Source organism: Orbicella faveolata, unplaced genomic scaffold, assembly GCF_042242905.1.
Source record: "Orbicella faveolata isolate gen_17 unplaced genomic scaffold, um_ofav_v1 contig_34, whole genome shotgun sequence".
NCBI lineage: Eukaryota > Metazoa > Cnidaria > Anthozoa > Scleractinia > Merulinidae > Orbicella > Orbicella faveolata.
Genome location: NW_028301563.1, coordinates 15,139,264 through 15,167,183, shown reverse-complemented (window position 1 = coordinate 15,167,183; position 27,920 = coordinate 15,139,264). Strand labels below are relative to the sequence as shown.

The 27,920-nt window shown below is 39.1% G+C and overlaps 1 protein-coding gene and 1 pseudogene across 2 annotated transcripts; one reads left to right on the top strand and one right to left on the bottom strand.

The window, feature by feature from the left end:
• The first annotated feature begins 2,389 nt into the window (after positions 1–2,389).
• On the top strand, positions 2,390–3,577 carry LOC149104995 (uncharacterized). The gene is made up of 2 exons (XM_089272308.1): positions 2,390–2,440; positions 2,526–3,577. Exons 1-2 carry the CDS (start codon positions 2,390–2,392, stop codon positions 3,138–3,140), a joined length of 666 nt encoding a protein of 221 aa, XP_089128434.1. The 3' UTR covers positions 3,141–3,577.
• An 8,331-nt stretch (positions 3,578–11,908) lies between these two features.
• LOC110057428 (uncharacterized) lies at positions 11,909–27,159 on the bottom strand (annotated as a pseudogene). The gene is made up of 18 exons (XR_016210094.1): positions 27,001–27,159; positions 26,418–26,773; positions 25,595–25,759; positions 25,346–25,459; positions 24,488–24,607; positions 23,967–24,062; positions 23,006–23,224; positions 21,946–22,322; positions 21,189–21,356; positions 20,754–20,863; positions 20,048–20,164; positions 19,838–19,928; positions 18,936–19,308; positions 18,437–18,559; positions 17,909–18,031; positions 16,735–16,857; positions 14,295–14,423; positions 11,909–13,152 (listed from the first exon to the last, which is right to left on the bottom strand). The product of XR_016210094.1 is annotated as an uncharacterized LOC110057428 (transcript).
• Positions 27,160–27,920: the final 761 nt, after the last annotated feature.

The following is a 27,920-nucleotide window of genomic DNA, read 5'->3' as shown; positions in this document are numbered from 1 at the left end:
ACAAGCCCTGTATCGTTGGAGTTACCAAGAGGTACCACCAGAGCAACCCTGACCACAATAAAACAAACCCCCTCCCTTTCCAGCTTGGCATTCATGGGTACCGCTGCCTCCCCAATAGTATTTCCCCCTCCATCAAATACAACACTATCTTGTGACCCCCCTCCCCTACTACCAAACTTTCCTAATGCTCCTGGGGTGGCCGTCCGTTTTACCCGCTGTTCATGCTGCCAGCATGCATCCAGCTTGACCACCAGTCCACCCTTGAGCCGCCTCGTTCTCCATGTTCTTTCCCTATACTGGCACACCCTTGAGCGTTTCAACCCCCACCCACTCCCCAGGGGTTGTTACCACCTGCTGTGTTACATTCACTGGGTTGTCCCCCAGTTCCTCCCTTACGAGCTTGGGGTTAGAATATCCCCACACTATTGGTCCCTCTTGTTCCTGCTTGACCATCTACACCACAGGCGACCCAAACTCATGATTCAAGGAATCGATCAAATGTTAATGATTTATGTACGCGTATCGAGTGAGACGTGATTTCCTTAAGTGCGCGGTGTTGTGTTACACATTGGGCCGTTGAGAATTTGAGTGTTCTACAAGGCATTCGTTATTTTAAATTCCGTACAATGCCTTGTAGAGCGCTCAAATTCTTAAAGGCCCAATGTGTAACACAACACCGCGCACTTAAGGCAGTCACGTCTCACGCGTACATAAATCATTAATATTTGATCGATTCCTCGAATCGTGAGTTTGGGACGCCTGTGTCTACACCGTTATATCCATTTGACGCACCTCTTTCTCCTCAGGCAGCTAATAACAGCACTTTACTTGTAGTATAAACAAAACTAGCTCCCCTTCCCCTCGTTCCAGCATTGTCTTCTATAGACAGTTCTAGCTGAGCTACCGTCGTCCTAATGCCTTGTCCTCCTTTCACCTTCACTGAGTTTCCTCCCTCGTGTCCCACCACAATATTCAGCACTGTCACTTTATTCAGTCTGAACTTGCCTTCAATACACGCACCCTTGCCTCATTAGTAAGTTCCCGGATTGTTTCCATCGCTGTGTGAGTGTGTTCCTTCTCAGGCGCCCCAAGCTTTGATTGGATAGTTAGTGCTTTCAGCAAAGTTGAATGCCACAACAGAACCAAATGTTCCACTGTTCCCACTTGCTGTAAATGTCAAAGCAACTACATGTAAAAAGGTAAAAGGATTAAAATCTTCAAACGAAGTGGCCCATCAGTCCAGCCCTTATCTTAGTTTTGTAGCATGAAGCGACTAAGAGTATTTCTGCTCCCCCCCCCCCCCCCCTCCCGCTCACCTCCCCTTTGATGGGATGATATTCCATCGCGGGTTTACACCCCACCATTAAATTCGCTTGTTCTCACACATCTGGGTGGAGGGAGGCACTGTGAGAGTAAAGTGTCTTGCCCAAGAATGCAACCTTTCCACGCCGCGTTTCCACCAAGATGTAAAATGAGGTTGCAAATTGCAATAACTCTTAAATTTCGTGCGCACTCATTAGTCAATTTTTTTTATTGCTGACAAGAGCAGATGACACCATTACGCGTGGATGCCGACAATTTTGCCAGATTGCTTTCTACAGTTTCTTTGCGCGTGTCTAGTGTTGTCGGTTCCCGATGTAAACTGGAGTTACTTCAATCTTTTAAATCGTTTTATCTTAATTACAGTAATGATTTCAATTCAGATCGGATTCAATGTAAAGTAACGTATTAATCAAAGTTTGATCGATGGATGGAACCTGCTTATTTTGCTGTGATAAAAGAACTGATCTAATATCAGTGGAATGAACTCAGTAGTAGTAGAATCTGAATTATTCTTGTCTTGGATCTCTTATGGGAACAGGCCTATATCTCATCCTTGACTACGTACTGGACCTATATGCTAGAAACCACTAATGGGAGCATGCTAATTACTTACGAATAACATATATGAAAATATTGATTCTGATTGGCTAAGAGCGATGCACTTTAATTGTAACACTGATGCAGAAAAGGTTTTTTAAAAAATAAAAATCAGGAGTGCATTCTGTTATAAACGTGGGATACTAACTTTAAATCCGCTATCAATGGCCAAAAAATCGACTCTTCAAAGTAACATTTTCCCCTACTAGTGAGGAATCAAGATATGTATTTTGCAGACCAACCTACAGGGACTCACTCAGAAGTTCCCTTCAAATAGGTCTACTTGCAACTATAATTACTGATTTCAAGGAATATTTTTTTCGCGAAAGCTATAATTTTGAGTAAAGAAGATGACAGTAATTCAGCCCCACGATTGACGCTAGCGATGAGGACAAGGATACATTCTATGAGTTGCTCCAAAAGGAGATCGATGCCACGCCTCTCCATGGCCTACTGATCGTGCTAGGAGATGCAAATGCCAAGGTGGGATCTGACAACACTGGCTGGGAAGGCAGCACGGGTAACGAAGGACTGGGCACTATGAATGATAATGGCCTAAGATTTGCGCTGAGAACAGTCTTGTCATTGGAAACACTTGTTTTAAGTACAAAGACATTCACAAGTATACGTGGACATCACCAAATCGCCATGACAGAAATCAGATCGATCATGTGGTGATCCGAAAAAGATTCAGGAGATCGCTACTGGATGTCAGAACACAGCGAGGAGCAGACGCAGCAAGTGACCATCACCTTGTCCGATGCAAGATACGCCTGAAGCTGGCAAGGAACAGAAAGAAACAAATGTCAGGGACCATCTATGACGCTGCAAAGCTAAAAAATCCTTTGCACAAGCGGAGCTTCAGCATAGTCCTGAAGAATCGTTTTGAGGCTCTGAACAATGATCAACAAAGTGTGGATGATGCATGGACAGGGTACACAGACATCTATCGCACGACGGCGACTGAAACACCTGGACAAAGAGCAAGGTCCCGGAAGGACTGGTTGAGCCTCTCCACCTGGAACTGTGTCGAAGAACGGCGGAAGCTAAAACAGAGCATTTTGAACTGCCGCTCGGAACGAGTTAGGGAAAACGGACAGCGGATGTACCAAGCGAAAGACCAGGAAGTGAAAAAGAGAACACGGCCAGACAAGAGGAGGGCCTTGGAAAGAGTCGCGGAAGAGGCGGAAAGGGCAGCGCACCAAAACAATCTGAAATAGCTCTACACCAAAACGAAGCTACTAAGTGGGTGCCTCAAGAAGTCAAGAACTGGAATACGGACGAAAGATGGTAAAGTCATCACCACAGAGAAAGAAGTGCTTGAAAGGTGGAAAGAGCACTTCTATGAGGTCTTGAATGTGGCCTGTGATGAAACTGATCTTCCTGAAGGGTGTCAGCTCGGTGACTGCGAAGATCCCATAGAGATGGACACTGGCCCCTTCACAATCCTAGAATTGAGACAAGTCATATCTCGGTAAAGCACGGTAAAGAACGGTAAAGCACCTGGTGTGGATAACATGAATGCAGAAATTCTAACAGCCCTGGATCAGCTTCTGAATATCTGCAATCAGACTCTCGATCAGTGTAAAGCACCATCTGACTGGAAGAGAGCTCTCTTGGCCAAAATACCCAAGAAAGGTGATTCGTCTATTTGTGACAACTACTGAAGGATATCCCTACTTTCAGTACCATACAAAGTCTTCTGCAGAATGCTCCTGATGAGGATGCAGGATAGAGTCGAGAAGAAACTCGGCAAGAACAGGCTGCCTACCGACGAGGAAGAGGGACAACTGAACAGATTTTCATCCTCAGGAATATCTTAGAATAGGGTGCTGAATGACAAACACCCCTGTACATTGGTTTCATCGATTTCAAGAAAGCCTTTGATAGTGTGAGAAGAGACAAGCTCTGGAACATTCTCAGGCATTATGTAATTCCTGACAACTTCGTCGACATCATGCAAGAGCTTTATGATGGAAGCACCTGTTGCGTTGTTGAAAACGGACGAACATCAGAATGGTTTCCTGTAGAGACAGGAGTCAAGCGGGGCTGTGCTATGTCAGGTTTTCTTTCCAACATCATTATCGACTGGGTAACGAGGAACGCCATCAATGCAAGGAGAGGCCTGAGGTGGAAGTTCACCACGGTCTTAGAGGACCTAGACTATGCAGATGACATAGCCCTTCTCTCCAGCCGGCACAAAGATCTTCAAGAGAAGTTCAGCCGCCTCCATCAGGTCTCAAGATATATCGGACTCTGTATCAACACCACCAAGACAAAGGTGCTACGAACAAACGCCAAGGTCACCGACACAATTTCCATTGATGGTTTAGAAGTTGAAGACGTCAACTCCTTCATTTACCTGGGTGCCATAGTCCATGGAGCTAGTGGGTCACATGAAAACATCTCACGCAGGCTGTCAATCGCAAGAAGAGCATATGCCACTCTAAATCCTGTCTGGAGGTCTAGCACATACAGCAAGTATACCAAGCTGAGAATCTTCAAGAGCTGCGTGATCTCTATTCTCCTGTATGGCACTGAGATGTGGAGGGTTACATCAACTGACATGGAGCGCCTGGATGTCTTCCATCGAAAATGCCTAAGAAGAATCCTTGGCATATTTTGGCCATACACCATCTCCAACCGTGAACGTTATGAAAGAGCTAGAGAGGGTCCAATCTCAGAAACCTTGAAGGTCAGACGATGGAGATGGATCGGTCACGTTTTGAGGAGAGAGAAAGATAACAACTGCAGAGTTGCGCTCACCTGGACCCCTGAAGGCAAGAGAAGGCCCGGCAGACCAAAGATCACTTGGAGGAGAACAATTGAAGCCGAAAGGAAAGATCTGGGATGGACACGCTGGAATGGGGTTGAGCGGGAAGCTCAAGACTGTGATGGATGGCACCTGTTGTTACGTGGCCTTATGCTCCACTCACGAAGGAGCGAAGAGGATGAGTGAGTGAATGATTTTGGGAAAATTTTTGTGGAACAAATTTACTTGGATTTAGTAAGGAACGATTTTTGTTTTCTTTTGACCAACAGTTACGTGCTAGTAGTGGCCATGAATAAACACAGCATGGCTTGATCTGGAGCCATGTCATAGTAGAACTGACTTCAACTCCCCAGCCACGCCTGTAAAAAGTCAACTGCTTCGCCTTGTGCCAGTTGGGATTTTAATCCGTGTTATGTTTTTAATTTTTGTACTTTTATGTTTGAATGCACGGCTGCAATTAGCGCATCTGCAAGCAAAATGCTTTTTTGTGGTCAATGTGAAATAGAGAACGCTCTAGCTTAAATAAATTTGCAGAAAAAGTTCTATAAATATTATTCCAGACGCGGTCAAAGAAATACATGAGAAACCAAACTGATCAAACAAACAAGCAATAAAACGAGAATTGTAAGTCACTGTTCGTATAATTCCAATTTATTTTGAGTCCTATTATTGTGAATGACAATTACGGAAAGAGTATAGACAATCTTTGCAACTTCTCTTCTCGAGCACGACGTGTGTTGCAGGGAAGAGATTTGTTTCCGTTTACTTGCTTTTCGTTTTATTAAGTCTCGCCAAATCAGGTAGAATTCACAGAAAGCCTTAAGTAGCTCAACATTCCAAGTCTTGCAATTTTTGCAGGTGCAGTTTTGTTTGCAAGTACATCTGTAGTCGTCAGTCTCGTAAAGCGGTCGACATGCTCCACCGTGTTTACAGGGAAATCTTTCACAAAGACTCTGGAAAGAAGAAGTAGATCCGAAGCAATTTAGATCATTTAGATAATCTAGTTTAATTAGATTTAAGATCTGCTGGTAAAAATTTCCCATTTTAATTTTCCATTCTCCGTTCACCATTCAACAGTGACCTTAACTCAGTTACATTATATAGTAACAGGAGATACCTGTGAACAAAGTCAAGCTTTTCTAGTTTAATAATCCTTACGAGATATGGCAAACATGGCGTGTTATAGTTAATGACAGTATAGGTCACTTATTGAATCAGCACGCCAATCACAATTCGAAGGCGAATCATTTCCGTTATTTTTATAATTAACAAGACGCAGCCCATAGCCATTAACAACGAGCACAAGATTAAGTACCGATTCGCCGATAGCGAGCTAGCTCGCCTCAAGTGGTCATGTGTTTTGACTAAATGCATTGTGCTGTATACATCATATTTAAGAAATAGAAAACATGTACCGTGTTTCTATCGAGTTATAGAAACACGAGTGGAAGTTTGGGAGAACGAGAAATGTTGTGGGAACACGAGTCGTCTATAGGCGAGTGTCTCCACGGCTTTTTCGAGTTCTCCTAAACTTTCGCGAGTGTTTCTATGACTCGATAGAAACACGGAGAACATGTTTTCTATTTCTTTTAGAAAACACAGCGACGAAAAAAAAGGAAACAAGTTGTTTACTTTGATCATCAAAATGTAAATTCTCTTTGCTCGAGTCATCATTACATCAACAGCTCGTGCTAGTTTTGTGTTTCTATCGAGTTATATAAACACGATTTTTAACCAATCAGCGCACGTATTTTCTTAGGGCTGTTTTCTAACAAAAATTAAAACCATGCCTTGAATATCAGTTACCTACAGAATATCTTGTAGAACTGTAAAATAGATAGTTTATTCTCAATAATGGTATTCAGAGTGGAACTAGTCTGCTCATTAAAATCTTAAAATCCATTTGATGGTAGATACTAGCAGTAAGAGACATTACAGCACATTGCTTACCTTCATTTTCACCAAAGGGTGCTTCATTTCCTTGAATTTTGCCTTCATTACACAACCGAACACACTCAAAGGTTGAGGCATGGGCGCGTTGGTCAGCCAGGCCCAAGATATGTCTTATTTGCGACAGTAAGCTTACAACAAAGTGGATAAGAGATACATCAAGTAACGTCCTACATGCGCCAAAGCCGGACACGTAAACCCCAAAGACCTCTTGTTAGGAAAAATAGGGACCGTATACCCCCAACCAAATGCAGTGGCGCCACCTTTGGGGTTTTATGGTTGACACATATACAACACAATGAAAAAACAACTCATGTGATGCTAATTACACAATAAAAACAAACCTTATGGGAAAGTGCTAGTGGCAAGGCTGACCGTAAAATGTCACAAGTTTCTCAACCGTCTCTTTTTACAAACGTACTACCCATGAGCCTTCGCGTACTACTCTCCCACCCAGTTCTCCGTTCCGTGTCGGTAAAATATTAATTTATATTAATACCGATTTATCACAAATTACATTTTGTAGTCAACAGACACAGTGACTGTTGCATTGATGATATCAAATATCACAGGGCCTGGACTTCCCTCCACATCATTCGGTTTACCCTACAAGCAATGGGATGTACACACCAAAACATTACTTGCTTCCAGTTTGTCATATGCATAATTTGCTTTAATGTTGGCAAGTAAAACACGTTTAAAAAAACATCATAAGCATCCAATTTAGTGCAACATCCTCTTGAACATGTGATGAGACATGCCTTGCCCTGTGACAGCCGATCATTGACCAGTGTTGCATGACTGATGTCCCCATAATGACAGATTGTAACATCTTTACATGTTGCTAACAAACAGCTAAGGAAGTTCAGCAATTCGACTTCAATCAAATGACAGCTCTGCTTTACAACCTCAGTGGTAAGAACCTTTTTTTTCACACACGGCATTAATTAACATCAAAGCTTCGATTTGGTTGTATACTCGTTTCTACCTAAAGCAAAGGGACACGACATCATCTAGGTGGGGAGTCTGGTTGAAATTATATAAAATGGATCAAAGTTAAGAAAGATATAAAAGTTAGAAAAGCAGTTTATTTGGGTTTACATCTATCATATAAACACTGAAAATATCTTGTCTTTGATTTACGTTAAAACTCATTTCAGTCAACTCGTGTGCCGTGGGGTTAAATTAACGAAAAGTTTGCGTTACGCGTTATTAGCGAAACAATTGTATTACTTCTGATTTCTTCCAAATTTGGAATACAGGAAGCTGATAGTATTACTCAATTACTGAGTGATCTTGAGCTAAGACACTCAAATATGGCTTACATGACGAAACGATTTTTTCGCGATCAACGAAATAGGTCATTTTACAGTTGTGCGCTTAGTTACCTGGCCATGAATGCAAGCGAGGCTGGAGGTGACCTTGCTTTAATACATACCTGTCTGCTTTTCTCATTTAAATGCCAACTAGTTAGCATAAGAACAACTTGATTTACACAACAAAAGTATTAAGGTCTGTATCAAAACAAGGTTACCCCCAGTCTCGTTGACATTCAAAGGCCAGGTCATTAAGCAGGCAACTGCAAAATGGTCTATTCGCTTCAAAATGGTGAAACGCTGAAACGAATTTAAAACAAATTCAACGGATTCTGAGGATGGTTTTAGGGAAGGAAAACAACGCAGAAGGTATCGTAAGTAATTAACAAAATAATGTTTATATTTATCGTGACACTGGCGAAGCGAGAATTGTAGCTAAACGATCGCACGTTCCTTTTCGAGCGAGTTTCAAATGCGACTAAATATTCTTCAGATCGCGATTTTTCACGTCAAGATATCTGGCTTATTTATTGCCAGTATGAGTGTTGAGTCATCTTACGAGGCGTAGAGCTCAATAAGCTTCGCTTTCCAGTGTTTCGTCATCCGTCACGCTTATGCAGGCACCCGGATCGAAGAGCGCGATTTATCCCTTTGAACCAAAGAGTACTGAGAACTAGGGTAATTTGCGATCCGTCATCTTTGATACCTTTGTTTTGCAAGTATCGATCGAATAATCGACCGGCAGAAAACGTTGGATTCGTAGCTATTTAGCACAGACTGTAAAAGGAGGATTTGCGTATGGGGTACCATGTAAGTGTTGTACTTTATCCTATAAACATGAGTTCGCTAACAAACACATCCGATCTACAAAATACAAAATAGACATGTACACCTACATAAGCTCGGACGAAGTGGAGAGCGAGAAGCCCAGTGTCGCCGCTGTTGAGACCGCACCAGATTGAAAGGAAACCAATAGATTTTGTTTTGACAGGATTAAAATATAACAAATCTAAAATCTTTATTTTGGCCTTTTTACTTTTACTTTAATTTTTTTTGTTTTGAACTAAAATTTATACCGTGGTGTATTTAACAAAGCGAATGTGGTTTATCGTTGTCTGTACTCTTATCGACAACGAGTATGCGTCATCACAGTGGTCAAAATGTCGTGGGCTGACGAGGCGCAGCCGAGTGAGTCCACAACATTATTTATTATTTTTCTTTTTTTAGCATAAACAGTTTCTATGAATAGCGTTTAGTTTTGTTTAGCTTAAAGCCAACAACAGTTACTGGTGAGCGGAATGCTGTTACGCTGGTGTTTCTGGTTTTAGTACATGCTCAGTAACCTTGATATGGTTGCAGAAGGAAAATTTTGCTTTCATTTTAGTCGTTCAGTTATGGTGGCGTACACTTTGATTACGTCAGTTTCAGCCGCGCGTGGCGCGTTAACAATGATTTCCAGGCTGGATGATGTGCACAGCGTGTGTGAACTAATAGCTAACTTTGAAGTTCCTATACCCCCCTCCCCCAACAAAAAAATACCCAGTGAACCATACGTTGTATTGTGGAATTATAATCAGCACGATAAGATGCAAATTTCTCAAAGCTTAAAAACAAACCCGTCCAGGGGGTTCAGAGTTCACTTAAATTTTCGAGGATTTGATAAAGAGTGGACGTAATTATACCCTCAAAGAACAACTGCTGGGAAGTGTTGGAAACTGTAACCAGCCATTTACAGCAGGATGGCTATTTTGAGATGCTTCACTGAGGATGATGTACCAGTAAGAAAGCGGATAACTGGGCCAATTGCCATTACCCACCTAGCAAGAGACTTCGGTAGCATAACCGGTCTTTTATGTCAACAGGAAAATAAAAACATTCGAGCAAAGCAAACAAGATCAGACGGGTGGAAAAACTTCTTCTCTCGTTGTTTTGAATATCAAACATTTTCAGATGCTTATCCAGAAAACCAAATCTAAAGTTGTTTTTTTCTTTTCTTTTCTTTTCTTTTTGTCGTTTTGCTTAAGGACAGAATGATTTTTCTCTTTTGTTATGGCTTCATTTATCCAGGGACACTAATTTTCATGATACGAGAAGAGCATGATTGAGAAAAGCGCGTCCAGATGACATATTTGGGAAATAATACAAGACCAAACTCTAAAGACACTGATTTCCCGTTGAATTAACTTTATTAGTTTCCCATAAAAAGGTACAGCAATACATGTACTTAAACTGAGCTATATAGATTTTTTGGATTGTTTTATACCATAATGATTTGATTTAGCATCTCTTACAATAAGCATTCTCTATTCCAATGAACACCCGTTATTTTACCACCTATTCCCATCTTCCAATATTCAGGCTCAGGGTACCAAGTGTAATTAGTGAGTTGTGAGAGCGATTAACGTTCGTCTCATTACATTGCTATTAAGCCGCAGCCACCTATACAACGACCACCCCTATTACGCGGACAGTAATCAAGGTCCCGATGAGAGCTTTTCTACTGTTTTTACCTCTATTAAGCGGCCAGACCCCTTTAAGAAGCCACTATCCATTTCCCCAAGGGTGACCGTTTAATAGGGGTTGAACTGTAGGTGTTTCGGTGTAGAAGCAGTTTTTGTAGTTTCAGTGCTTTAGCCATTCACGGCAAAGGCGAAATTGAGTAAAACTAACTTGTCTCTTTTGGGTAGCTCTCAAAACAGAAACAAAAATTTAACCGGCACCCCGGGAGCTAAATCGAAATTTTATGGCGCGTTAGCATAATCAACAAGAGATAAACAGTTTTCCTCACAAAAGCAAAACAATATGTTAGCGCCAGATATTTGGATTCTTATTGTTTCGTGCCAACTTTGTTAACTAGACCCTACTGATAAGCATAAAAGACCCAGTAGTTTATAAAGGTTACAAAATAAAACAATTGAAAACGTGGCTTTATTTCTACGGTAAGGCCTACCGTTCACAATAATCTGTTACGAAAACGGAGCTTTTCTAAAACGCTCTTGAAGCTGAAGGTATTTGAAAACACTGGCTTTCCGTTTTTGTGTGAACGGAAAACATTTTGAAAACGGAGCTTTTTTGAAAACGATGGCGTCGCGATAATTTGATTTTCCTTCCCGACTGTTTTGCAAACACGAATCCAAAATGACCGGTGATTGTTGCGTTCTTAAATTCTTTCGGCCTAATGTGAACGGAAAACATTTGATTCGCTTTTAGAGTGAAACCTCCGTTTTCAATTTCCTTCGGCTTAGCGTGGACGGGTCCTAGAATTAAAAGAAGAAAAAAGCAGTAAAGAAAAATAATAGCCTACATGCAGTGATTTTCTCCCTCGGTTTCACTATGTACAACGGAAAAACCCATAAAGTTATCAGCAGCTGCTCAAGTTTGTTAGAAAATGCTAGAAAGCAAACTGAGGTTCCCTGCTGTGTGGCAAAACCTTGGTAAGTCTTCTATACAGCTTTTCTTTCCTAAGGATTCCACTGTTGAAACAAATTGATGAGACAAGTATTTTCGGAGCAGACACTTTTCCAGACCAATTCAAGGGAAACATTTGGCGCAGATATCAGCTAGTTTTAATTTATATTTGGAATTCCAATTATAGTGCCGCCATTTTTATTGCTAATATTGACAGCTACTTGACGTACTAACATTCACTAAAGTGCACTCCGCGTTATGATATATTTTTCAGTAAAAACTTTTACGATAACTGTAGAAATTCTCACGCTTTCATTGGCTAATTTATTATTGTCAATAAGCGGACAGACATGAATTTTTAATTTATGCGATGCGTCAACGAGCGAGAGCGGATAATTTGACAAAAAAAAACAGATTGGAGTCAGTTTTCATGCGTCTGGCCTGTTATTGACAATGAATTTCGTCATAACAGTGTCAAAGTAGTCTGCGGATCTACTTGGCTTTCGCCTCGTGGATCCACAGCTACTTTGACAACGTTATGACAAAATTCATGATCAATAACGGGACAGACGCACGAGAAACTGACGTTAATTCTTTAAACTTCTTATGGCAATTGTCGGGCTTTTTGTTTCATCAGTGAAGGCTTCCCTATGTTACGTTCGCTGTACCTCGTTAGTGCTCGTGCAATATAATTAGCGCTAAGTCTCACGAGACCAGACAAAAACTTAAAACTATTTTATACATTGCTGATGTGTTTTGCTTTGGTGAAAAAAGTTATGGAATAACCAGGAAAACTATTTTACTTGAGAAAAAATTAGTTTGAAGATTAAATCTACGGAGGGTTATGTCTACCAGTTGGTTTGAGATAAAGAAAACAAAAAACATGTTTTCGTTATTATGCGGATATCTCGATAATCTTCACAAGCCCTGCATCATTGGAGTTTCCACCAGTTACACCAGAACAACCCTGACCACTACAGTACGAACCCCCTCCCCCTCCAGCTTGGCGTGCATGGGTACCGCTGCCTCCCCCAGAGTACCCTCCCCCTCCACCGGATGCACCATTATCTTCTGACCCCCCTCCACCACCACCAAATCCTCCCACCGCTCCTGGTGCTCGCGCCCCGTTGTACCCGCTGTTCATGCTGCCGGCTCGACCTCCAGTCCAGCCTTGAGCACGTGATCCGCCCGTCTCTCCATGCTGTTTCCCCTTCCTGGCACACCCTTGAGCATACCAGCCTGCACCTACACCCCCATGGTAACTAGCTCCTGCACTGTTACATTCACCCGGCTGCCCCCCAGTACCTCCCTTCCGAACTCTGGACGGAATTTGCCCAACACTACTGGTGCCTGTTGTTCCCGCCTGACCATCCACCCCGTTATATCCACTAGACGCACCCCCTCCCCCTCCGGCGGCTAATAAAAGCACATTACTTCTAGTGTAAACAAAACTTCCTCCTCCTCCCCCTGTACCAGCATTGTCCTCTACAGACCGCCCTAGCTGAGCTGCTGTCTGGGTAGTCCTTCTTCCTCCTTTCACCTCCACTGAGTTTCCTCCTCTCTGTCCCACCACAATATTCAGCACTGTTCCTTTAGTCAGTCTGAACTTGCCCTTAATGTACGCACCCTTGCCGCCATAGTAAGTTCCCGGCTTGTATCCATAGTTGTATGAGTGTGTTCCTCCCCGGGCTCCCCAAGCTTTGATAAGATAGCGAGCGCTTCTGGGAGCGGTGAATTTCTGAATAGTTCCAAATCGTCCACTACGCCCACGCGTTGTAAATGGAACTATACATGTAGGAGAAAAAGGGAAATTATTGATACCATAATTACTTAACTAGTGTAAAGCAAATTTTATCTTCTGGAACTAGATAAATCCCAGCGGAATTTAAAATTGAAATTTTAGACTACTAATTTAGTTTCCGGAAGTTTTTGTCATTTCGACAAGGCCATTGCAGAATCCTTTTTGCACCCCGCTTCATCATAAAGAGTGAACGCTATGATCGCATTAAGCAAGCCACGTAATGTAGTCTCGACAGACTTTGATCTGTGGCAGAGCTCATTACCTGATGTTTAATCGTCGTTTTACTCTCGGTTTAGTTGTCCCAAAATGTAATTAAGTTAAGATCCATACGCCGACGTGTTCCATTCAAACAAACCGAGGCCCATTACAGTCTGAAGCCTCTACCAATTAGGTAATATAAATGAGCGTGCATTTGATCCGAGCCAGTAGTAAATAACCATCCAGACCTCGAAGGCTGAAATGATTACAGTCCCCTCATTTCAAATAAGTGCGGAGAAACAATCGAGGTAGTGAATACTCCATATTTTTTCTGACTGAATTTTCCCGTGTTTCAGAATTAAGTAAGCTAAGCGACTGTATGTAGAAGGCCGTAAAGTTGGTGGGAAGTTGTTCAGGCCGTAGTGCGGAGTTGTTCACTACAGAAATATAATGGAACGATGAAAACGCGATTATTTGGTTAACTTTCGTTAAGAATTATGCAATCCGAAAATGAAAATCAATCCTCACGGAACTCATCCACGGCAACTATGTCGCTAACAGGGTAAAAGGAAGCTTTTCTGATTGTTTAGACGAAAACTGAGATCAAAAGTTGTGCCTGCTGTAAAAAAAATACAATATAATCCCACGACCAAAATTTTGGAGAATTTTGTCGTTTGTTAAAGCATGTAGTTTTCAGCCTCCATTTGCCCTCCAGTCTTTGCACAGTTAGTTTAACGCACCATATCACTGATGTTATCCTTTTAATTTGGCATGTGATGGATTAACTTCAATTTATTAGGTGATACCATGCGTACTTGTTCAAGATAAATTTATCTTATAAATAAAGATCTTGGCATCTATTACACCTTATTCAGTCAAATTAAAAAAAAAAAAAAAAAAAAAAAGAACTTTGATATTCAATAAATACCAGGCTTGCCGCAGTCTTTTCCATCTCCAGCATATCCAGTTTTACAAGTACACTTGTAAGATCCTTTGGTGTTATGGCACACAGCATCAACATGGCAGCTATGGGACTTGGTTGTACACTCGTTTATATCTGAAACATAAAATGAGGAATTGTATAATAAGGAAACTGAAGGTGATTTCTTTGCTCTTATCGGCATGTCAAGATGCTCGATTCCCTGATTAATTTTAGCAAAAAAAAATCACAAAGTATGACTACTATAGCTTGAACGTTGTTTAGTAATGGTAACTGAACTGAGTGAAAAGCAATTTGGTCAGAACTGAAATCATGCGCTTGAATTAATTTAAAATCAATTAAACAAGCGCGGCTCAAGTATGATTTCAGACCAAAATTTCACGAAACGAATTTTGAAAATAGAGCAGTAACTAGGATAAGCCATGCGCCCCATATTTTAAAAAAAGTAAGTTAGACAAGTTTAAAATAAACATTGTGCGCATTTTATTTGCCCTCCAGTATTTGCACAGTTACATACATTGTAGCTTAGCTTTACCACATATATCACTAATTCTATTATTTTGGCGAATGATAGATTAATTTAAGTACGTCTACGCTGAGTGATTTCAAGTTTATGAGATTAACAAAACGCATAAATAAAGAACCATTTATATTGTAGGATGCGTAGTTAAATTCTATAAAGCTATCACGATGTTCGATAATTACCAGCACACTTTTTGCCATCTCCAACATACCTTATTACAAGAAATTAACGTTTCATGAAATTAACGCGAATTTAAAAAAAAAATTGCGCTAATTTAAGTCGCGTTAATTTATGTTAATGTTTATTTCCGCGCTGTTAATTAAGCTGCGCGTTAATTTCCGCGACGTCAATTACCGTTATTTTCCCCAAAATCTACGACATACTCCAGACATTCTTGGCACAGCCAAAGAATAAATTTTCACATCAATCTTTCACATTTGAAAATCGTCTGCTGTACTTCAACTGAATTTCCTTCGTGTTCGCTGTTTATTTTTACTTTCTTGGTGTGGCAGACGCGTTAATTTCCCTCATTTTCAAATTTTACCCCCTCTCTTACGTTAATTTCCTTTATTGGGAAGCAAATTTACCTTCAATTCGCGTTAATTTAAGTCGCATTGATTTCAAATACGTTAATTAAGACGAGTGTTAATTTCCTATAGTATGGTATCCAGATTTACAAGCACACTTGTAAGATCCATTGGTATTATGACAAATAACATTAACATGACAGCTACGGGACTTGGTGGTGCACTCGTTTATATCTGAAGCATAAAATGATGAATTGATTAATTAAGAAACTGAAGGTGATTTCTGCTAATTACTTTTAAGCACACCACCCGTCGATTTTTAGAAAGAACAGTGCCTTTTATGCAGCAATTCGTTTATTAGCGTTTTAAGAGGCGGAGATGGATCAGTTGCCTGCCTTTTATATTAATCAGGTTATCCCAGGCTCTCAATCTGTGGTAAACGAGATAAGGAATCGAGCACTAAAATAAGATAGGTCTCTCGCTTCCCCTCATTCGTGTTTTTTAACAAAAACCTTATTTTGACACAGAAAAGTCTATCAAGAGAAAAGTTTTCGTTGTTGAAAATCCTTTTGCGCTCTGCTTGAACATGGTCATAAAGAGTGCAGTCTGATATCTAATTATGCAAGTCACGTAAACTAGTCTTAACCGACTTTGACCTAGCTGGAGCAGAACTTTCTACTAGCCGTGCAAGGCCGACTAATTAACAATATTTGTTTTTCTTTTTATATCTCTCAAGGACATAAAAAAGTGTCGACTCAATAGCAGTCAAACATATCTGCCATGCAAAACATCCAGCCTTTATGAATGAATACATGTCAATCATGACGTCATATCATACCTAACTGACGTCTCGAAGTGTGCCTATCTTGCATTTCAAAATTTGTTTAGAAACATCAGTAAAATTCCACCCCGCAATTGATCGAGAAAATCAGGAAAAAAAAAGTGTATAAAAATTACGAGAACTGTATTTGGTTTAGAATAAAAGCTCAATAAATTTCTAAATCTTCTCTGACAAAGTGCAAAAACTTTGAAAAAAAAGTCAAATGTAACACGTCAGGAAATCGCCCGATGAAAATACCGATCAGTTCAAAGAAACTTAAGCGAGTACTCATAATTGATATACCATAATATTCGCGCTAGCAATTTTTGTGCTTGCTTTTTTTTTTTTTGCCCCCCAGTCTTTTGCAGAGTTACTTTGCTTATCTTTACCGCTTAAACCTCCGTTTCTATCATTTTTACAAATGATGGAGTTAATTACATACATTTAAGTAAGTGATTTCATTTTATAAAATTATCTAATCGCATAAATAAATTTCCACTATGTGTTGCTTTGCCTGCAGTCAAATTCTACAAAGCTACCACGATATAAGATAATTACCAGCGCACTTTTTGCCATCTCCAGCATATCCAGATTTACAAGTACACTTGTAAGATCCTTTGGTGTTATGACACACAGCATCAACATGGCAGCTATGGGACCTGATTGTGCACTCGTTTATATCTGAAACATAAAATGAGGAATTGAACAATGAGAAAACTGTGGGGATACCTGTTGTATATTCTTATGCCTACTATCCGTTGATTATCAGAAAGGAAAGTGCCCTTTATGTAGTAAATTGTTTATTAGAGGTTTTGCAGAGGACGGAAGTAATAAATTGCCTGCTTTGTAAATTGGTTATCCAACTCACGTAAACAAGTCTTAACCGACTTTGACCTAGAGCAGAACTTTCTGTTAGCCGTGCGAGGACGAGTAATTAACTGGCATTATTTTTCTCTTTATATCACCTAAGTACGCCAAAATGTGTTGACCCAATGGCAGTCAAACATACGTGACATACAAAGTATCTAAATTTGTTTATTTTAATTAAAGATAATTACGTATGTCAATCATGACGTCATATCATATCTAACTGACACTTCGAAATGTGCACCATCTTGAATTTGAAAAATTGTTTAGAAATACATGAAAAATTCTACCTCACAATTGATTGAGACAACCAGAAGAAATGTATAAAAATAGAAGCCAAACGGTAACATGTGAGGGGATCGCCCGATGAAATTATGGTCACCAATTTAAAGAAGCTTCAGGTCAACTTCAAGCAATTAATTGCCATACCAATATATTCCCTCTTGAAATTTAGGAGAAATCGCTCTACAGCTTGTACTTTGTTTAAGTTAGAAAAGTTTAAGATCAGCGTGGATATTTTTTTGTTTGTTTGTTTGTTTGTTTGTTTGTTTTTTTTTTGCTGTCCAGTCTTTGCAGAGTTACTAGTTAAGCTTAGCTTTACTACTTGAAACATCGATTCTGTCATTTCGGCAAATGATAGATTAACTAAGCACGTTCAAATAAGTCACTTCATTTTATATAAAAATTATACTAATTGCCTAAATAAAGATCTACTTTTTGACTGCCATGGAGTCAAATTCTATAAAGCTGTCACGATGTTCAATAATATTATTCTTTGCAGCTATTCAATTTATTGGGATTTTAAAATGAGTTCTTTGACAAATTTCATTTCAATACATGAACTGGAAGATATTTTGCTTGTTACCAGTACAGTTCTTTCCATCGCCAGCATATCCATCTTTACAGGTGCAATTGTGGCCTCCCTTGGTATTACTACAAGCAGCATTAACATCACAACTGTGAGAGTTGGTTCTGCATTCGTCTATATCTAGACAGATCAAAAGAAAGTAAATGATATCAGTTCAGTGCAGATAATATATTCAAGTTCTGCTTCTCAGGATGCGTGGAGCCTGATGCGCAATCTGTATTAGTCTAGGGGTTTAGCCTTAATGTCGAGGAATAAGATAAGATAGTTTCGACGAGAGAATCATTAAGTCTAAGTGTTGCAGTGCACAGAAACGTAGAAACGATCGGTGAAGGATTTCAGGCTCGTTCATTTAAGCAGATTATTGCATCACTTTCTAACAGCAATTTCCCTACACGATATTGAAAATCTACAGACCTAGTTGTCCCTTGCGACTAGTATTGCTTAAAGGGGTCATGTACACACTGTAGAAGATCTCAATTATGTTAAAGTAGTAAAGTGCCAAAATTGCTGTAAAACGTAAGTTACCAAAACATTTTCTTCCGTTTCCAAAGAATCCAGCTTTGCAAGTACAATTGTATGATCCCACAGTATTCCGGCAGATTGCGCTAGCATCACAGCTGTGGTGATTAGTAACACACTCGTCTACAACTAATTAAGAAATAGAACACGTGTTTGTTAATCTTACTTAGCCAACAATTGCCTTCGTGAATATGTTTAAAAATTTATTTAAACCGATATATGCGGGAGCAAAACCTACCCTGTGCAGTTATAAACTTAAAACCAAGCTACAGCTGTAGCACCTTTAAAATATATTTAAAAAAACCGCTAAATGTGCAGAAAAAAATGTTTCAAAGAAATATGATACTACAGTAGTAAAGTACGATAGGTCTCCTAATACATGTACAATCATTAAATAGAGATTTTCAGATTCTTTTTGGGCAGTATCTTATCTTTCTTTTCAACGGAAGCTCAGCTATCACTCATAAAAGGTATTAAGCAGTTAATTAGATAGACCATTTTTTACCTTTAAAACAAGTAAAGTTGTGGCAGCTACTACAAGACACATCAGTCCACATATAGCCTTCCTTAGCACCAAGAGTGTGTACGCAGTCCTGGTTTCTGAGATTGTTTGGTTGTTTTGGAGCCCAGAACCTAAATTTACTTATTTCTCGGTTTGTCCACACGAATGATCCTTCCACGCTTCGGTCATTAAGCCCAATCCAGGATCTCTCTCCATTATGGCGGTGCTGGATGTAAACGTTTTCCTCTTGGTTGTGGACGGTCACAAGATGCGCGCCTATCGTTAAACAGTGACACAGCAGTCAGCCACGAAGCGCACACAGAGCTTGTGAAATAACAGTAACCATTGAAATAACCCCATCCAGGCTGGCATATCTCTATATGTGGGGAAAGATGAAGATCAGATGAAATTATTCTTAACCAAATAATGATACTACTTGTCGTACGATGTACCAACGACGGGTGGAGGGTGGTAAAGGGCGATAGAGCGTAATTTCTGACACACGAAAAGACTAGGCCTGTAGTTTACAATCGGAGAGATTCAAAATGCAACTTTTCTCCAAAATATCTCTTCACAGTAACTACTCGTGGTGATAATTATTCGGAGGAAAAAAAATCAAGTTTTTCATTCCTTTTAAATGTGACGCTGTGGCCGTTTTAAGCATATTAAGTGAGTGTTTTGCTGTAACAAGTGGTTTGGTCATCTCCCCTCCCACCCCAACCCCCCACCACCCTCAACCTTTACAAGCCTGTTTTGTTTCATTTCATAGTAGCCACGTCTATTGATTCTTTTACATTATATTTGCTTTAGTTGTATAATTAAGGAATAATTTACAAAATCGAAGCAAGTTTAATGGAATTACTAATTCAGTTATTTGCAAGGCGCAAAATCTGTAAAGCGTTTACCTGACAACACGGTGTAGGTAATGAAGACAGGATCATATTTTGCCTCAAACAGTTCTTTAAAACAAACTCGAAAACCAGTCTTGTTAATATACTGTTGAAAGGAAAAAAACAATAATAGAAACATGACATCAGTCTACATTTTATAGGCGGAGGAGCAATCAACAGGGATGAAGTTTTATGACAAAAAGAGATGTGAATTCGTTATCGTACCCCTACCCAAGCTGCGATGGCATTATGAACCGGACTTAGATTCCCTCCTTTTGATGAATGATCAGCAGAAACAAAAACGTTTGGGGTTCCGTTGTAAAAGTTGGCGAGGTTAACATCCTTTTTGAAAAAAAGAAGGAGCATTTAAGTCGTAAATCAGTACTGCACCTTGTATTATATTGCCTGTCATTTTTCCATGATACCTTTGTGTTAGGTTAATTCCCTTTAGCTTGCACGTGTTCCTGTTTACTACAAAACTATATCCTGTCTTTTGCGAGTCTCTTGCTCAGCGGTAGAGTGTCCGATTACTGTACGTGCAATGACGCCAGGAGCTTAGATCTTTCTCGCATTCTTGACAATCGTTATCACTGTGTTTCTTCCAAGTTAAAAAAGGTTTTCTATATTTTCGCCCAGGTGATTTCTTGTGAGTGTTTAATGTAAGGATTGACTAAGCTACTCGATGTCTATCACCAGTTATCGTTCGATAGTAGATAGCACTCAGCTTGTTCTACGACTAATGAAGGTTCTTGCTTATGACGTCATATAACACTGCGAGACGTCATTACACCATTTCGAATCCACTATTTTGGATTTCATATGTTTTTTTTCTCAGAAAGTTAGAAAATAATGTTAAATGGTGTCTCTTAATCAAGAAATATGACTCACAATGTTTAAATGGAGCAAAGAAAGTGTAAAGGGCATAACTAACCTTGCAAAAAGCGTTATTATGATCGCCTGGAGGAGGTTCATTGTTCACAAAGTAGATCGAGTTATGTTCTAAAAAGGAGGCTTATGAAGGTACGTGAACGCCAACCAATTCTATTGGATAACAAAATACATGTTAGCAGGTTTAAACAAGAAGCTTAAAATTTAAACTCAGAATATACAATAATTGTAAGCAAAAGATATTTCGTATAGTGTGATCGTCCGGGTGAGTGTAGTTCTGAAAAGAACTGTTGTTCTTTTCAGAACTACACTCACCCGGACGATCACACTATACGAACTACTGATACTCCTGGGTTCAAACCATTTACTGTGAAAAGATATTTCCTTCATTAGATCGTAGTTAAAAACCATCGGATATAAAAAACTAATAAAAAATAGATCGCAAAGATTAGTGATATGCATCAGCTCATACACATACCACAGAAATATCTTGGTGGGATCCGGCGTAGTTTTGCAATTCCCTCAAGCAAACTTTACAGGACCATTGCGTGACATCTTCAATCCATAAACTAGCAGCGTCACGCTTCAGACCGGAGTGGTGGTGCTCAGCAGTCACAAACACAGAGGGTTTCACACGAAATGTGCCCTGGAAAACAACAAAGATACTTTTGAAAGCTTATACAAAAGGTTTTTCAGCTTCTCTCTAAAATTCACGTCACGCACTGTATATGCACGGTGGGACACATTTCATGTTATTAATGATAGCCGTGGCCTTTTGGCTCGCATCTACCACATTCTACTATATTTTTGTACCTTTTATATTATATTATACTTTTAACATCTTTCTTTGGAATAATAGAAGAATTAATTCAAGCATATAGATCTCGAGTTTCTATGAAAACAATACTTGATGAAAATCTGGCACTGCTCGAGTATCCAAAAGTACACGACATAAAGAGTTTTAAGGAATGTCGAATTCTTTTTCTCCTCCACTTTCTTATCTTACTATTCGTTCTATTCTTTATTCCCTTATTTATTCTTCATCGTTTGGCGTGCTTTTTAGTCCTTTAGGAGTGCAGAAATCAAAGTTTGTAGATCATCTAATGCAAAGGAATTGAACGCGCATTCCCATTACAACGGTTTTCATAAATCCAGTTTTATCTATATTACCAGGAAGCATAAAAATTTTGCTACTAAAAGCTAACAACAATTCAACAACAACAATTATAACTTACAGGTGGAAAATTCACAGCCTTACAAGTCGTTCCAGTCCACCACTGTGACATGCGCACCTTCCCGGTAACGCCACCCACAGGTGCACCTTGATATGCCATCCAATCAACTGTCACGTTAGCATTTGACTTTCGCTCATTGTAGCCTGCTGCCATCACACACGCAGTGAATCGTTTGTAATTCACATCCTCAACCCACGACACTGCGGCGTCGTGTACATATGATTTGTCAGTGGTATCGATATGATTGACAGTGATCTGCACTTCAATGGGTTTGTCAGGATAGAACACATAAGGCTTGAAAGCTATTGCTTCACAGTGTGAGTACCCCAGTGATGGAATATGCGGCATGTGACGACGTCCTCGTTGGAAAGGAAATCCTAAAAAGACAGAAAAAGATAACAAGAAGTATTTACATGTAAACAGAAAATCGACAAAAAATATTATCTATTACTTTAAATGCCTGTGACTGAAATGTCAATCGAGGGCCATTAGTTTATCAGTTTTGTTACTGTCAAATGTTACCCTCTCCAATAAAGTCTTATTATTATCATTATCATTATCATTATCATTATCATTATCATTATCATTGTCATTGTCATTGTCATTGTCATTATTATTATCATTATTATTATTATGCACAAATAAATAAATAAACTATGTAAACGTAGTATAATATATCAGTAACATATGTCACATTTGTTACAATTATCTATTAGACGTGTTAAGTCTTTGCTCTTAATTGATACTTTTTTTTAAACTTTCTCTCTCTCACTGTGGTCAACTTTGTTCCAATGATAGGGCCCAAAATATTGTAAAGAATGTTTTCTATAATGCGAAAACGTGAAAGATTAAAACCAGTGTACCCCGTATTATATCGAGGCAATTAATATAATTAAGTATTAATTAAAAATTGAACTCTAAAAATGATTCAAAATTTCCGTTAATTAGCTTGCACTGTCTAATCTGTACATGTAGTTCTAAAATAAGGGAGGAGCATTTGGTTAGTTTCCTTGTTTATCTCTTTACTTGCCAATTAATGAGTAAAGTGGGAGTCTCTCACCTTCGCAGCTACCAGGGTGTTGTATGGTGAGGTTCAACTGATGGAGACACATTTCTTGTTCAAAAAAGCACTTATTGTCGTATGTTGTACCATTTGATGAGCAGACTGGTTCATGGTACGATGGACATTTGTCTATACACACACAGCGGGCATCATGAGGTCCAAAAGCCTTACACAGACCGTGATAATGACATGTCACATCCAGACATGGATCCAAGTCTGGAAGGAAAACACTCAACTCATCAATTGTCAAAAGAGATGAAAGCAGCTTAAATTTGATATTACTTTGAGTTAGAATAAACCATATTTTTTCGCCTTGCAACAAGGAATCAGATATTTTCATTCATATAATTTCAACTTTTCATATAAATATTTTCCAAACTACGCATTCTCCGTGAGTGCATTCTTAGTCACAAACTTTCTCATTAACGAAAACATACATAGGAAATGGAAGGAAATACTATGGAGAAGGACTTTTCCTGCCTCCTTTGGCTCTGTGAGGGCTCATAACTCTGATGATGATGATGATGATGATGACGACGATGATAGTGATGATGACGATGATGATAAACAAAGCAAAACAAACCGTACACAAGGAAACAATATTTGTTTTGGGGTAAACTTTTGGATACAAAGTTGTTCAGCCTTTTTTAATTTTGGATATCACCTCGTCAGTTCCTTTGTTGTCGTTGTTGTTGTTGTTGTTGTTGTTCTTTTAACAAAATGATTGAGGGCTCTCATAATCTGGCAATACGATTGACCATTTGACGTCATACAGTGGAATCAAAATGGCGGCGCGGAGTATTCAAAAGCTATGAATTTTTTAAGCTCCTTACGATTTTCCCCCGAAGCTTTACGTGGTCTTTCTGACTTATTTTCAACCATGCTTGAGAAAGACCTAGTGTTTTTCTTGAATCCCTTGTTACTAAATTATGGCGTTTTTCTTTAATTAGTTACCTACCTCCAATCACGATGTAGTCAACGGTTATGGTATCTTTTTTTTGCCGTTACTGTTGTAGTTTCTCACACAAACCTTTGTATCTGTTGTGGATGTGTGCTATGGAAATACAAATTTAATTTTGACGAGAGGTTAAACACTTAAGTCAAGGTTGTCATGGAATAAGAAAACATTTATAAACTAGAGCGGTTTCAATTGATTTTTGAAAATTTTCGCGTTTGCTTTGGTTTCACATTACTATGGCAATTAGCTTACAATTTTCGCGCGGCTTTGTCATCCTGAATCAGAAGTAAAGCCAAAGGTAATCGTGACTCACTCACACAAGTTTTCCGGCGCTTCGCATGAGCTGCCGGTATCTGCTTCACTTTCTCATTGGTTCACTGGATTTTCTTTGTCCTTTGTGATTGGCCAGAGTGATAACCTTGATGTTGGTTCCATTACACTTAACTAGAAACGTCTCTATTGTTAAATCGACTTTTTCTTGAAATAGCTAATCGTATCATCCTGACGGTCATGTGACTTACCTCGACCCAGGTAACAACGGCGTTGCATTGAGATGAAAAAGAGTAGTTATTGTTGTATCTGTACTTTGGCGACACTATCACCACAGGAGGAGCATAAAAGGGATCAGTGAAGTTAATTGTCTGAAATGCGAAGTGAAACGATAGGAATAAGTGCGGAAAGTTGAAGCAAAAATTCTCGAAGAGAGATACGTCAGACCAGAGCCGTGACCAAAATAATTATGACTGAGGTAATAACCATGAAATAATTATGACTGAGACAATGTCGATGGTTACTTCTCTTCGATAGTATTTAGGGTGTTCATGACAACTGTATACAACAAAGACGAAACAAAATGACTGAATTAGGTGGCTTGGTTTGCCTGTTATTACTAGCTACGCGGGCCCGGCAGACATTAGGAGGTGAGAATACTAAAACTCTGCTTTCTTATTTCCCTTAAAACTCACAAGAAAAACAGCTGAAAACAATGTCCCAGTTGAGTCAGCTGAAAAGGCGAGTACGGGATATACAGTGGGTAATAAGAACTGGGGTCATTTTGGCAGTAAAAAAAAACTAAGCCTTCAGTGACAAGCTATTGATAGAAATGATGTCATAGCAACAAGAGCAGTTTTGCAAAGGTTGGTAAGCTGACAACTTGGCATCCCAAAATGGCTTCCACCTTTTTGTGATGTTGGAAACTCAACTTCGTCATTTTTATTCCTCAGAAATTTGATAGTTTGGGTTATGAGCTATCTTTTCTAAGGATCTCGCTGAGAAATTGTGGTTACATGTAAATCCGGGCTGTTATTATGATTTAAAGGTTTCTATAAAGAAAACCCAAACAGTCAGAAATTACTTTTTTGCTGCTTGGTAAATCTTACTTGGCAAAGAGCTTGGTTGTCCTGATAAGCTCCACGTGAGCTGGTGTCGTTAAACATAACTTCATTGGTCAAGGTAAAGTTTTCAAGCCTCAGATCTGTAAATGCCATCCAGTTCTGCAAAGTAATGAAATGTTTATATAAATTCATATAAAGAATTCAAGTCGAAAGTAAGAGAACTTCATTCGTGATAGAACGTGAGCAAATAAGCCTTGTTTAGCACTATTTAAACCCAAAATGTAAGTTACTCACAATTTTCATATTTTTATGTATTCCGTCGAGAATCTTTGTTTCCCTGAGACAAATTTTAAAGTTGTCCTTGTGTAGGTCTTCAATCCATATGGCCATGGCATCCTGAGGCCTCTTGGGAAACTGATGACTAGCAGTCACAAAAATGGCTGGAGGAGTCTTGAAAGGCTGAAATGTAAATGGTCAATTGTGATTTATTAAAGAAAATAAGGAATGTAGAAAAACATACCCTACAGAATGAAAACAAAGGAATCAAAAACCAAAGGCGAGAAAGATTAAAAGATTGAAGGAAAAAATACCAAGCAAAAAAGCGATAACACACAAATATGGCTCCCTGGCTCAGATAACAACAAAAAAATTGAGAAAGTCAAAAAGAAAAATAGTATATCAACAGTCAAAAAGAAAACCAAAAAACAAATTAACAAGAGGGAAAAAAAAAGAGAAAGAAAGAAGGAGAGAAGCAAGGAAGGGAAGAATGAAAGAATGAAAGAAAGAAAGAAAGAAAGAAAGAAAGAAAGAAAGAAAGAAAGAAAGAAAAAAAGAAAGAAAGAAAGAAACAATGAAAAAGGAAGAGCAAAAAAAGAGCGTAATGAATTCTTTAGTTACTTTTGTTTATTTCATATGAAGTTTTTTTTTTTTTTTTTTTTCCCGTTCGTTAAAACTATGTTGGCTAACTATAGTCCTTTTGTAATTTTTTTTTTGGCCTATTACTCGTGCCATGTTTTTATTCAGTTTTAAAATAGTATATATCACCTTTTTGTTATCTTTCCGTGCTCATCTTAAGTGGCAAGTGCCAAACGAAATGCCTATAGCGATGTTAGTTAACCTGTTTGAACGCGATTTTCTTACACGTTGTTCCACTTGTCCAAGCGTCTAAGGAAGTAGTTTCCATCTGAGATCCTGACGGAGGAGATTGCAAAGCCATCCAGTTCACTTCTGTTGTACCATTTGATCCTTCCGCGTACTCCACCACGCAGACAGTGAATCCATTGGCTGTAACATCTTCGACCCAGATTGCAGCACCATTACGAGGAGTTAGCCTCTTGACAGTATGTCCCACTGAGGCAAAAACCTTAACTTGTTGCCCGCCATAGAAAGGATTTGGGAAGGATATCTTCTTACAAGCAAATAAACCTGGTGCCGTGCTTGTAATGTTCCCTTTTCCAGCCTTGAGACTGAACGCTGTGAATAGTAGAGGAAAGAAAAACAAATGATTACTGAAAAATGGTAACTGCTAACAGCTGCCCAATTTCCACAATATGGACAAGACCGAATCGTATCCTTTCATGTATACATCCTGTGTTCTTCTTCACTCACATTTCGAACATAAAATCTAGACCTTCACAGTTAAATTTTGAAAGGGAAAGCAGAAATAACCAAAGGAAATCAAAACTGTAAACGTCCCATACCTTGACTGGCTCGAGCATCAAAGGCGACCATGAAGAAAATTAGGAACAAATGTAGCAGGAGATTTAGCTCGGAAGACATTTTGCAAAATAATGAAGAAAACCGTGCTTGTATAATACAAAAATACCCACTTCAGTGTTACGCGTTAAAACGTGTTTAGCGTAATAAATAATTCATTTTCAGTGGGAAAAGGTTGGGGGGAGGAGTGGGGAGGTTGTCTAAAATGCCATTTGCCCCAATAATAATGCATCGTCAAAATACAAACACTTTATATTAGAGTAACAAGAAATTGCCTCAAACCACCCAAGCCCCCCCCCCCCCCGCCCCCTCTCGTACCTAACAATTCTTTGTTTATTATTAACTGTTTGCAAAATACAAAATATTTACCTTGCACCAGCAGAATTTATATTTCCAAACTTTTAGCGAATTTTTGATTCCTTTGATTCAACTTAAATTAGTTTTTTTTTTCGATTTAAAGGGAATTCTGCATGGAGAGTTGGTCTGTCTGACATAGTTTGCGATAAGCAATGTGATATACTGGAGGTCGAACTCTTCATATTTTTCTTTCCTTTGAGGATATTCAGTTCACCTTTAATATATTTCAGACGTTAAATCTCTTTAACGATGAATTGATTCATTTGAAATCACTGTTCTTACGGCGTTAGCCTTTTTTCACAAAGTTCTGTGCGAGTTGAAGAAACTTCAAATTGTACTAAACAAAACCTAGTTTGAGCTCCTTTTACTGATTTCAGAACACGCTTGCTTCCTATACGTACCACAGTTCAATCTCGTTTTCCGATAGGGGATTGAAGGCGAAAAATATCTGTATTAAAAGCAAAAGCAGGACGCGAAAAAACTATACACGTTAATTGCACATACCTTGACTGGTTTCAGAAAAGAGAACGACCACGAAGAGAAAAAT